Genomic DNA, 12,201 nt, shown 5'->3' with positions numbered 1-12,201 from the left:
TTAAAATGCACTGTTATAGTATATAAATAAATATTTCCTATGCACTTATTTATTAAAATAAAATGTATTGAAATTAAATATTTGAAGGGGAAATTGGTTTCAAATTACATAGGCTATCATTAAAGTTAAAAAAAAAAGACTAGGTTACAATTAGTATAATTTAAATACATAATATATAAGTTTTATTACTTTATTTATCACCTTATACTATGATTTTAATAGAAAACTTTTAAATTAATATATTGGAAAAATTGGAATTTTTCAAATTGTTTTGTCAATTATAGAACCTATAAAACCGTTAGTTTAAATAAACTACAATTAAACATATGGTCGCATAGGAAGTCTGGTGTATGGTGTCATTAATTTAAATGACGGAGTGTTTATTAAAAATTAGTTGATTTATTTCAAACATGGATTACCATAAACACGTTGAACTAAATATAGCAGTGACTTTAGTTAGCTATATTTTCTTTTATACTATAACAAGAAAAGTCAGTTATTTTTTATCAATAAATTTAAAAGAGTACAGAAATTTTAGCTTAACTGATAAAATTGAATGGAATAAAAGGTAAACAATAAATTTTAATTTGTTTAAAATAACTTTATATTTGGCTTGTGGTATGTTAAATTTACATAAACTAAATATTATTGTTAAAAAACCTTTTTAAACTTAAATTAACATTGATTTAGATATGTGAAAAGTGTAAAGAAATGTTAATTATATATTGAAATTTACTATAACATACAACTACAAGTTTTTTTAAATTTATTAACTTTTACATTTAGAAATGGGTCAACAATACATGCTTTATTATGCTGTATATTAGGAGGCTTAGCTTGGTATACCGATGACCGAATAGTAAATGACCCAATATGGTAAAACATGAATATAATAACTTTAAAATAAAACTGATTTTAACTCTATATTTTTACTTAAAAACAATTAAATTTAAATGAACTGAAAGAAGCATAAAATTTATAAAGCATACTATAGTTACTTTAATACTTGATTGTATATCACATTTTATTCTAGGTGATTAATAACAATTATTGCCACTATGGTAAATTAATCATCAATAATTTAATATTAAATTATTTTAGGGTCCAAAGTATGTTATCAGGAATAACTTTGTCAATTTCAGTTGGCTATATGTTAGCAGGTTAGTTAAAATTTAATCATTATTTTTAATATAACTGTCCTTATGCTTTTGGCATATGTTTTTGAAATACTTGTAAATGTTTTTTAAATACAATAAATTTCTGATTAATGTAAACAATAACAAACCCACACTAATGGAAATGGACACATATGCTAAAATAAAAATAATAAACCCAGATTGGTCAATTTTTATCAAATATTTTTTAGATGTTGCAGTTAATACGTTTGTATTAAACACTGCATTACAAATATGGGACATGATGTTACATCACCTTGTTATTGCATTTTTATTTGGAATAAACAATGTAAGACTTTGGATATTTTTTAAGCAAAAGTTTACATAAAATAAACAAAATATTGCTTTAGTACCAAATAAAAAATGATAAGTTAACACCATAATAAAGCACAAGAGAACACATTATAAAAAATTAATTTTATTAAATTTTAAAAATATTAGGTCATAATTAATCACACTTTTATATGCCTGCGCTTTAAAATTTAATCTTTAAATTATGTCTTAATCTTATATTAAACGCTGTTAAATGTTCTTGTGTATTATGGTAAGCATTGAAACTTATATTTTATAATAAACAGATATATGGACTTGGGTCAGGATTTTCTATACTCAGATTATTTGCTGAACTGTCGACTCCATTTCTTTCATTTCGGTAATATTTTATTCATATTTTTAACGACAAATTGGCCAAACTTTAATTCAACACTTTGTAATATAAATGTATTTAGATCCCAGCTATATATGATCGGTAAAAAAGACTCAAAAATTGCTTTTTACAACAACCTTATGTTTGCCACAACTTTCTTTATTAGTCGAATTATATTTTTTCCTTATTTTTGGCAAATAGTTTTTCAATGGTGGGATTCAAAAGAATTAAACAGGTAATACTTAAATACGTTATATATGCCCTACTCTTAGAATTTTAATTGTTCAAATATGGTTGCAACTAATATTTGCCCCTAATAATTTACCTACTTATCACTAATAATAATTGTATTTATTTTATATTAATTAAACATACATATGTATATATATATATATATCATTTACTTAGCTTCATTATGTATATATAGATATTTAACTTATCATTAAAATTAAGCTCTGAATTCAAATAACTGCTAAATGCTTAACCTACATTGGCTTTGCTACATTTATGGATAAATCAATTTTTTTTAAATTCAGTTTAGGGAATATGAAATGGTTTTTCAGTTTGGTTGGGTTAGTAGACATTTTAAATATTTATTGGTTTACAAAAGTTCTTGGTGCTGTGATACGATCTTTTAACTCAAAGAAAAAAGAAGACAAAAATGAATAAATTTGGATTTTGTTAACATTTTAGTTTATCATATATTTGTTACTAAATTCTACCACACTGTTAATTATAAAGATTGGTAAAATAACATAATATTATGTGTTATAAAAAATGTTAGGTAAATTAATGTTTTTTAGTTTTTATTATATATATTTGGCAATGTACAGTTGCTGTTGTTTATATATTTTGACTGCATATATTATATGGCAATACATTAGTTGCATAAACATAAATGGCATTAAGAAAACAAAAAATATATGTTTTAAACATGTTTTAAATTCATAAAAATGTTGAGGTTCGTGACCAATTTGAAATTTACTTTGAATTCTAAATAAATAAATATTGTTCTTGCAATTCCTTAATTAATTGTAACAATCAGTCAAGTAAGAAACAGATAACAAATAAAAATTAATAACAAACTTCAAAGTTATCTAATCAAACATTATACCAATCACATCATAAAGATTTCTTTAATTTTAACTTACTATAACCACCTTGGTAAGTAAGACATCGAATTACAATATAAACAAAGTTAAAATTTTCTAATACAAAACCATTAGCAAAAAGTCAAGTACTATGTAAATTAAAACAACATAATACTCACTTCCTATTAGACTACCATCAACAATAAATACATAAAGTTAGTTAATCTAAACAACATTGAATGACAGCATAGTTGCCAGTCACCATCCAATTTTTGTCAACACTTTCAACTTTACCAGCTTGACCGTTAGTTAAACCTACGACCACATCAGCCTTTAGTGTTCTTAAAGAACATAAAGGTGCTGGTATAAAACCTCTTAATGCTTGTTTAAATGTGGTTTCATGTGACCAGTTTAAATCACTGACTAGTTTGCGATAATTTAAATCACCTTTAAATATTATAAAGGACGAATTTGCTAAATTATCCCATAATTTTGGGTAACTTGATTTCATAAAACAAAAAGAGTCTGATTGTGTCCAAAATAAGGTCAGCTCAGGGTCAACAACAATTTCAAATGTTTTATCATCGATTCGGGACTGCCACTTAGTGGCCAGGTTAGCAACATGTTCATGGCCACACGAGGTCAGATATTCTAGTGACCATTTAAAATCACTTGGGTTTACATCGGAGACAAACCATGGTATTAGTTTGGGGTGAAACCGAATTGTGTCAGCGAGATTCGAAGATAACAAAAATTCGGCTAATACTAAATCGGTGTAGAGTTCGTATCCCGCATTGTCGAGAACAATATCTATTGTTATCTAAAGAGGAGGCACATTGTGTTAATACATGACAAATAATATGACAATTTTTCAATACTTATTGGTAACCATTATAGCCTTCCCAAATCTATCAAACTTAATAAAAATAAAAAGCATTTGGCCTACCTTATCCCCTTTGCTCCTTAACTCCATCAGTTTACTCCAAACTATGTCAAGATGATCAACTAAGAGGTAAGGTTTAAACTTCTCTAAACTTGAATGGATGTCATGCTCTTCCTGAGCATTGGTCTCACCTCCAGATATTGAGAGATCGCACTTATTTCCCCACAATGATATCTTTAAGTAAAAAATATAAGTTCACAAGTGCAATTTTTTTTTTGTTTATAGCCTATATATTTTTAATCTCGATGTGAGAAAGTCGAATGCGTGGCATGGGAGCAGTGAAGATTGAACCCACGGCTTCATGTGTGGTGTAGCAAGTGTTCTTACCACTACACCACGCTGCCGGGATCAGCAATTGTAACTTGTTAATTTTATGTAAATTTGACTTAAAATTTAATGCTGAGACCATGTTGAAAAAACATTTTAATACACTACTGACATACTTGCATAAAATCGAAGAAATAATTCTTTAAATCTGACTCTTTAGCACCCTCTAGCAGCTGCGAAACATAATAATAAAAAGTTGCAAGATTTCCCACAGCAACCATTGATTTAATCATTGCTTCTTTCTTTTGAATCCCAAACAAATCATATTCTTTAAGATGCTTGCTTTAAAACATATGTTTGATTTAACACACTTTCACAAGCTATAAAAGGATAATTAAGAGTAAATTAAAAATCAAATGCACTTAAGCTGGATAACTTAATGCTTTATAAGAAAAAAAGTTACTTACATTTTGCAAAAATAAAACTATGACAAAAGACACAAAAAACAAAAGTTTTTAACATAGCCTACCTATTGTTGAAAATACTTGCAATTCTTCTATATAAATAACATTCCACATACAACCATGGAGCGGTAAACCAGGAGGGGTCCATGTTTTTTTCATTTCTTTAAGATTAAAAAGATTGTTTTATATTTCTGATTAAATTATTTAACACTAATTTTTTGTGAAAATCATTACAAGGCAAAACTTAAATAAAAAATGTTAATGTTAGATTTACTTGAATTGTGTCATTTTTTGATTCCAGGAATCTGCATCAGAAAAATTATCATTAAGTATTGTAAGTGGTTTGTCTGTCATTATCTCACTTCTAAACTTTGATAATTCACCAATTACTTCTTGTGCATCTAGCCTGCTTTCCTATCAGTAAATGGTTGAAATTAAAAGACTTATTACAGTACTTAAAACTTATGCTAAAAAAACACATTTTTGTTAAGTAATAAGTTGTTTACTAATAGCCTAGTTTACCTCTCCAAATTGTGCTTTAATATTATTAACATCTCTGTGTAGTGAATCGATTGCTTTTGTTAAAATTTGTGGAATCCTGTCTTTAATAGTGTCATATGCAAAAGTTCTGCAAAGCAATTTAAAAATTTAAGCAATATATATAGTATATAAATTTCTTTGGGCCTAAAAAAGGTAATAACAAATAAGATATTTTTAGTTATAAACCCTAAAATTAAATCTAAAATATAGAAAATTTAACAATAAAAACTTAACAAGTAACACTCACCCTTTAAACTTTGCTGATAGAGATTCAGGAATACTCATATTTTCAAGTTTCAAATATTTATTAATTTATAAAAACATTTTCTAAATATAAGCAGACATGTCAGTTATTCAGTCAACAATAATTTTAAAATAAATGAATAATCAATTGAGCAATTAAGCAAATAAAAAGAATATAATAATCCGATATACAAATAAAATAAAACAATTCATTAGATATAGGTGTAAAACAGTTTTAAGAATGTTTTAAATTCTATTTTAGTTAAGTATTTCAAATAGCAAATTAAAGGTTTATTAGATTTAACATTTTTAAAAATAAAATGAAATTAAAAGCGAAAAATAGGATTACTATGTACATATAGAACTGAATAACAGAGTGCATTAGCGTAACAACACACCAAAAATATAAGTTTAAACAATTACAATGATTTTGTGGTTAGTATAATTTGTCCGAAAAACCCAACATAATTTTAATTTTGTAATTAATCTTGATACAGTTTGTTGGATTTTTATTTTCACTTATAAATTCTCACTTGACTGCATTTTTTGATCATTCTTTAACGGCTCTGGAATGTTTTCCCTGACATCGTCTTCTTCTCTTTGCCTTTTTCTTCTGGTTTTGCACGATTAAGCACCTTAAGGAAATCAGTTGTCTTCGCTCTCATGCGTTGATGTAGGTACGCCTTACTGCATTTAATATGGTAGTGAAGATAGTTTCGGAATGTGTGAATTAAATCAATTGTGTTATCACGAACATTAGGTGCAGTGTGTCTTGGGAAAAACACAAATGTGATGTAACCGATGTTGTCTCCCACAGCAGCACCATGACCTTTCAACTCCATCGGAGGCTCAGAGTGACTGAAGAGGACCTGAGGAGCATTTTGATTGCGTCTTCTTCCTTCCTTGAATTCTTGCATGAAAACTTTTCCAAAAGTAACATCCGATTCATCTCGGAATACAGTGCTGAAAATGACAGTGACTCGATCCTTTTTGGCCTCCACATACATGGTCTCGTCGTCACGGTAATGAATCACAGCATTTTTCCCGATCTCACCCTTTTCTTGAGCTTCAAAATATTTTGTGAAAACTGAGGCAAAACAATTTCGCTTCAAGAGTGACGCTTTTTCAACAATCGATTTAAAATCAGAAGGAACTTTAGTAAGGTCATACACTAAGGTAACACTAAAACCTTGTTCAGCTTGGCTTTGATAGTATTCCCCATATACCTTCCTTAATAGATCGTCAGCACCGTGGTTTTGAAGCTCCTTATAGAACTTAAGCCCAATGCTAATCATAACCTTCGACTTATCTTTTGATTTATCATCACCAGGGTTGGAAATGTGATAGATTGCGCCATCAAAATCTGCGATCGTAACCTCCACAGAGTCCTGTTTTCCACCTTCAAGAGCTGTCTCAAACTTATACGACAACGTATCAGCAATAACTCGGTTTTGTGTTTCAAGCAAAATCATTTTGACGCTTATTTAGCAATACCAGCACAATTTAATTATACCTAAACTGTTGCCTTCTATATATTTAAACAAAAAATGTAAGTTAAAGTTTGTTATATACTGAAAAAATAGGAATAACTAAGTCAAAACGTTTCTCACTTCAGTAACACGGAAGTCGGCTAAAGTAGGAGTAGCAGTTATGACAGAGCGATTACACCCTTAGTTTATCCTTAAAAGTATTAAATAAAATTTTAATTTTTTGCAATTAAATTAAATTTGAAACATAAAAACAGTTAAATATAATTTTTTTATTAGTCAGATTTTTTTTGAATTATACATGAACGTTTTATATTATTTTTTAAGGATTTAAAGCAAAACGCCTTGAATATAAACTCGTTTTAGTTACAATCTTGATTAAACGCGGCATGTTTACGTTTTTTTTCTGACGACAGTTTTAGTTTGCGTGCGTTGTTGACATGTTTTTTGATTTTAATGAATTTTGTCTTCGTTAACTAAAAAAGTAAGTGATTTTTTGTCGTTTTTTAGTAGTTTGTATTAATAGAAAACTAACAAATAAGGTTAAAGTTGCGTAGCTAGTCGAAGTTGACAGTTTAAAGTTGTGTGAAAATTCACCGGCAATTTACTGATTTACTTACGTATCGACTCGATTGACTGATTGATACTTTTTTAGATTTGTTAACTTTGAGCTAAAATTAACTCGATATTGATGTTTTAAATATTAGAACATTATAGTGTACTTTATGTTAGATTTAAATTTTATCCAGCAGCTGACTTGGTTAAGTTTGTTTAAATATTGTTTTAAAGTTTAAAATGACGATGACGTCAGTAAAAGAGGTCAGCGAGCCAGTTTTAAAGCAAGAATATGCCGGGGTCAAACTTGTGATGGAGAGCTACATCTTTCCGGAGGAAAAACTGCAGACGACACCTTCCGAACTTGATGGATTGGACAAAGAAATCGAAGAAGATCTTCGTCTTCTCGGATGTGAGTACATTCAGATTGCCGGGATTATGTTAGGAGTGCCACAAGTTGCTATGGCAACAGCCCAGGTCTTATTTCAACGGTTTTACTTTATCAAATCTTTTGTTAAGAACAAAATGGAGGAAGTGGCAATGGCTTGCATTTGGTTGGCTTCGAAAGTAGAAGAAGCACCCAGAAGGCTTCGTGATGTTATGAACGTCTTTTACTACTTCAAGCAAAAGCTTCAGAATGTAAAAGCACCTGTCTCCATGCCTCTTGATTCTAACTACATCAGCTTAAAGAGTAATGTTATTAAATCTGAAAGAAGGTTGTTAAAAGAGTTGGGTTTTTGCGTCCATATTAAACATCCTCATAAGATTATAGTCATGTACTTGCAAGTCCTAGAAATGCAGGATAATAAAGATCTGGTTCAAACTGCCTGGAATTATATGAACGACTCTCTAAGAACAATCATTTTTGTAAAATACTCAACTGAAACTATTGCATGTGCTTGTATCTATTTAGCTGCTCGTATTTTGCAAGTCCCTTTACCTAACCAACCTCATTGGTTTTATTTATTCGGCGCAACAGAAGATGAAATACAACAGATTTGTGTGACTCTAATGAGAGTTTACCAACACAAAAAACAACCATATAGTGTACTGGAAGCCAAAGTTGAGGAATGTCAGAAAATACTGGAGGAGAAAAAGATAAAAGCTAGAGAAGCACTTGGTCTTGATACAAATGTTCAGTCAACAAATAATTCACCGGCTCCTCATGCAAGTAGTCCATTTGCAGACACAGCTCTTCACCCTTCACCTAAGAAAGAAGTAATAAAAATACCAGAAAAACAGTCGTCTAAATCTCGTGATTCTCGTCACCGAGATGAAAGAGGAAGCGAAGATCGAGACAAAAGAAGGAGTGATGATCGTGGTAGACATAAAAGATCGGAAAAGGATAAGTACGATCGTCATCACCACTCAAAACATTCGCGCAAACATCATCGCCATAGAGATGAAAGTGGAAAACGATCTAGAAGCAGCTTATCCCCTGATTATTCGAAGAAATCAAGAAAAACTCATTCTTCAAGATCCTCCAGCAATCGATAAACAATCTGATATAAAATGTAGTACAAAAATTTTGTTTGTGTGTATATATATGTTTCAAATTTTTATTTTTTTTGTATTGACTTGTGATCCTTGCTGCCAAAACTTAGGAATTAATTTTTTCCAACCACACTAGACTTAAAAAATTGCAATTATAGTGATTTACATTGTATTAAAATAGTTTAAATTTTACTTTGAACTTACCATAAACACATTGTTTTTTTTCCGTTTAGATTGATTGTGTTTTAAATATTAGGTGTTGTAGGTTATTCAATGATGGCTTCTTCATCAAGTTCAAACGAAGAAGACAAGCCAACTGTGATGATTGTTCTAGGAATGGCTGGTTCAGGCAAGACAACTCTTGTACAGGTAAGTTTGGTGGCTTTTTTTAAATTTATAAGAATAAGTTGATATTTTTAACAGTGCTCATTCATTTTTTTATGGTAATTTGTTTGATATTTATCATTATTGATTAATTGCCTATCTTACAAGAATTAACTTTTAACTAATTTTTGCACATGATACTTTATGATTGTACCACAAACAGCAGATTTCATTTTTTTGTAGGCTTATAAAAAATGGACTCTAAATATACATGTAGTATAAATTTACATAGATTTCTATCTATTATCCACTGTGCTTTGTTATATTTAGATAACATATTATGCATACTACATTAAATAACTTTTGTTTTAAAAGTAATATTAATCTTTTGTAACAGTTTTTTTTTTGAATAGAGACTTACTGCTCACCTACACTCGAAAAAGCAACCTCCTTATGTCATCAACCTTGACCCAGCTGTCAACCAAGTTCCATACCCTGTTAATATTGATATACAGGACACTGTTAACTATAAAGAAGTGATGAAGCAATATGGACTTGGACCGAATGGGGGGATTATGACAGCACTTAACTTATTTACTACTAAATTCGACCAGGTTTGTTAAACATAAGATTGTATTTAAATATTTAGATAGATAGGTAACTGTTTAAACCTTTAATTTTTTATATATAAATGGATGGTCTTCTTACTATTTATTTTTAAACCAACACAAAAAGTAGGCCTATAGATTTTTTGTTAAAATTTTAAATTGTTTCATAGTGTACACAAAACATTTTAAGTAAAGGATATCCACTAACAGGTGATGTCATTTTTACAAAAACGATCTCCAGAAGTAAAGAATGTAATTATTGACACCCCAGGACAAATTGAAGTCTTCACATGGTCAGCATCAGGATCTATAATCACTGAAACATTGGTGAGATTGTATATGTGAATATGGTATATATACTATAGGTTAGGCGTTATATTTTTACTGTCCTTTTCTTGTTTTTTTTTAAACATTTTTAACTCATTATAAGCTCTTGTATTGTTGCTTTGCTGTACTTAAATATATATACAAGTAAATTATTTTTCAGGCATCAAGTTTTCCCACTGTTGTAGTGTATGTTATGGATACAGCAAGAAGCGTAAACCCAGTTACTTTTATGTCTAATATGTTGTATGCTTGCAGTATTCTATACAAAACCAAACTACCATTTATTGTAGTTATGAACAAGGTAAATTTGCATAGAAAAATAAGCTACAATTAAACTGCTATTGCAATGCATATAGTTGTTATTTTGTGTGTGTTAATATGTTAAATAATGATCAGTCAATTTTATATTCTTGCATTTTTTACCCTTTATGTTATAGACAGACATAGTGGATCATAAGTTTGCTGTTGAATGGACTACAGACTTTGAAGCTTTCCAGGAAGCTTTAAACTCGGAGACGAGTTATATTTCTAACTTAACTCGATCTATGAGTTTGGTATTAGATGAGTTCTACAGCAATCTAAAGGTAAATTCATTGATGTAAAGTTTTGCATAAGTGCATTTGGTTACCAAGTTTTGTGTCAGAATTTAGCCTTTTCTTAATACAGCTAATAAAATTAATTTTATTGTTAGTCTAAATGTTGAATACTTAATTTTAGTTGGTCGGCTTCTCGGCTATTACTGGAGAAGGCACTGATGACTTATTTCAAGCAGTTGCAGAAGCAAGAGAAGAATATAATAAGTAGGAAAAAGAAATAAGTTTCTGTTGCATTTAATAATAACTCTAATAAGTGATGCTGCATTTGTATGTAGCAAATTAAATATATAGCATCTTTTTGTTTAAAAGATAACATATGTATATTAATATATAATTTAGGTTTAATACTTTAATTTGTTTACAGTGAGTACAAACCCGAATATGAAAAATTAAGAGAGAGAAAACTTAAAGAGCAAAAAGAAATGGGGTCTGAAAATGCAGGTAACATTTAAAACCTCGTTGTTTATTGCCTAAATTAAGTGCAGCTGTGTTTTTATATTTACATTTGGTTTGGCTTAAACTAAAGGACTTTAAACTAAGTGTAGTTCTTTTTTAAAACTCCCTTTAAATTGCTTAGATAAAATATATTGTTGTTCATATATTTAAATTGAATTTGCCGTAAGTTGAATGGCTTAAACTAAGTGTAGTCCCTAAAATTTATTTTGTTGATTTTATTTTAGAAATGTTGTCAGAAAGATCAATAATAGTTACCAAGGGAACAAATGACCAAGAAGACGAGGATGACAGGAGCAGTGCCGATGATTCTGATCAAGGTAAAAACTTTATCCATAACTTTAAAAAAAAGTGTTGCTCCAATTCTATTGGGTTAGTTTAAAATTTTACTCCAAATGGTACTCCAATCTTAAGTGTTACCCAGAACTTAAGTACTAATCCAATCTTAAGTATTAAGCCAATCTTAAATATTACTCCAATCTTAAGTATTACTCCAAACATAAATGTTACCCCAATCTTAAGTATTAATCCAATCTTAAATATTACTTCAATCTTAAGTTTTACTCCAAGTATAAATGTAACTGTAATCTTAAGTATTACTCCAATCTTAAATGTTACTCTAATCTTATTTAAAAAAATGTTATTCTAATAAATTGTTACTTCAATTTTAGTAAATACACACACTAAGGATTTTTTTTTCTTTTACAGAAGACACAATTCAAGCTGATTCATTTAAAAGATTTTTGGACTTAAAAAAAGCTTCTAACCTAAGCAAAACTTGACAAAAGTTTCTGATAATTAAGCACATCGAGAAATGTTTTACCAAACTGCCAGACTTACAATATATGTTCCAGTTTATGAGCTGGTTATTCTTAAAGGACTGATCGGTTACGAAAAAAACATTTTGTTTTTGATTTGTACCTGTTATTTTATTGCCATTATATTACTTTAAACAAAAAATTCATTGTTTGCCATTGTGTATTCGGTT

At 29.2% G+C, this 12,201-nt stretch overlaps 5 protein-coding genes across 6 annotated transcripts; 3 read left to right on the top strand and 2 right to left on the bottom strand.

Annotated features, from left to right (window-relative positions):
• The first annotated feature begins 410 nt into the window (after positions 1–410).
• Positions 411–1,831, top strand: LOC145755329 (TLC domain-containing protein 4-like). The gene is made up of 5 exons (XM_082571556.1): positions 411–568; positions 787–876; positions 1,102–1,160; positions 1,367–1,464; positions 1,754–1,831. The coding sequence occupies exons 1-5, from the start codon at positions 411–413 to the stop codon at positions 1,829–1,831; spliced, it is 483 nt and encodes a 160-aa protein (XP_082427682.1).
• Positions 1,832–2,368: 537 nt separating this feature from the next.
• Positions 2,369–5,455, bottom strand: LOC145754918 (damage-control phosphatase 1-like). The gene is made up of 7 exons (XM_082571086.1): positions 5,374–5,455; positions 5,109–5,214; positions 4,861–5,000; positions 4,652–4,747; positions 4,299–4,464; positions 3,859–4,029; positions 2,369–3,732 (listed from the first exon to the last, which is right to left on the bottom strand). Exons 1-7 carry the CDS (start codon positions 5,409–5,411, stop codon positions 3,133–3,135), a joined length of 1,317 nt encoding a protein of 438 aa, XP_082427212.1. The 5' UTR covers positions 5,412–5,455; the 3' UTR covers positions 2,369–3,132.
• A 95-nt stretch (positions 5,456–5,550) lies between these two features.
• LOC145754922 (actin-related protein 2/3 complex subunit 2-like) lies at positions 5,551–6,902 on the bottom strand. Its single transcript, XM_082571092.1, has one exon. The coding sequence runs from the start codon at positions 6,839–6,841 to the stop codon at positions 5,927–5,929; it is 915 nt and encodes a 304-aa protein (XP_082427218.1). The 5' UTR covers positions 6,842–6,902; the 3' UTR covers positions 5,551–5,926.
• Positions 6,903–7,574: 672 nt separating this feature from the next.
• LOC145754919 (cyclin-L2-like) lies at positions 7,575–9,133 on the top strand. 2 transcript variants are annotated; one of them, XM_082571089.1, is made up of 2 exons: positions 7,636–7,823; positions 7,931–9,133. In XM_082571089.1, the coding sequence occupies exons 1-2, from the start codon at positions 7,779–7,781 to the stop codon at positions 8,906–8,908; spliced, it is 1,023 nt and encodes a 340-aa protein (XP_082427215.1). In that variant the 5' UTR covers positions 7,636–7,778; the 3' UTR covers positions 8,909–9,133. The 2 variants fall into 2 exon arrangements, with proteins under 2 accessions (XP_082427214.1, XP_082427215.1); XM_082571088.1 differs by having other exon boundaries at positions 7,575–9,133.
• Positions 9,134–9,137: 4 nt separating this feature from the next.
• On the top strand, positions 9,138–12,053 carry LOC145754921 (GPN-loop GTPase 1-like). Its single transcript, XM_082571091.1, has 9 exons — positions 9,138–9,274; positions 9,643–9,843; positions 10,048–10,164; positions 10,325–10,465; positions 10,602–10,748; positions 10,882–10,964; positions 11,125–11,201; positions 11,441–11,533; positions 11,922–12,053. Exons 1-9 carry the CDS (start codon positions 9,179–9,181, stop codon positions 11,993–11,995), a joined length of 1,029 nt encoding a protein of 342 aa, XP_082427217.1. The 5' UTR covers positions 9,138–9,178; the 3' UTR covers positions 11,996–12,053.
• Positions 12,054–12,201: the final 148 nt, after the last annotated feature.

This window comes from Corella eumyota, chromosome 6 (genome assembly GCF_963082875.1).
Source record: "Corella eumyota chromosome 6, kaCorEumy4.1, whole genome shotgun sequence".
NCBI classification, from domain to species: domain Eukaryota; kingdom Metazoa; phylum Chordata; class Ascidiacea; order Phlebobranchia; family Corellidae; genus Corella; species Corella eumyota.
The sequence above is the reverse complement of the archived record's forward strand: the minus strand, read 5'-3'. Positions and strand labels throughout refer to the sequence as shown.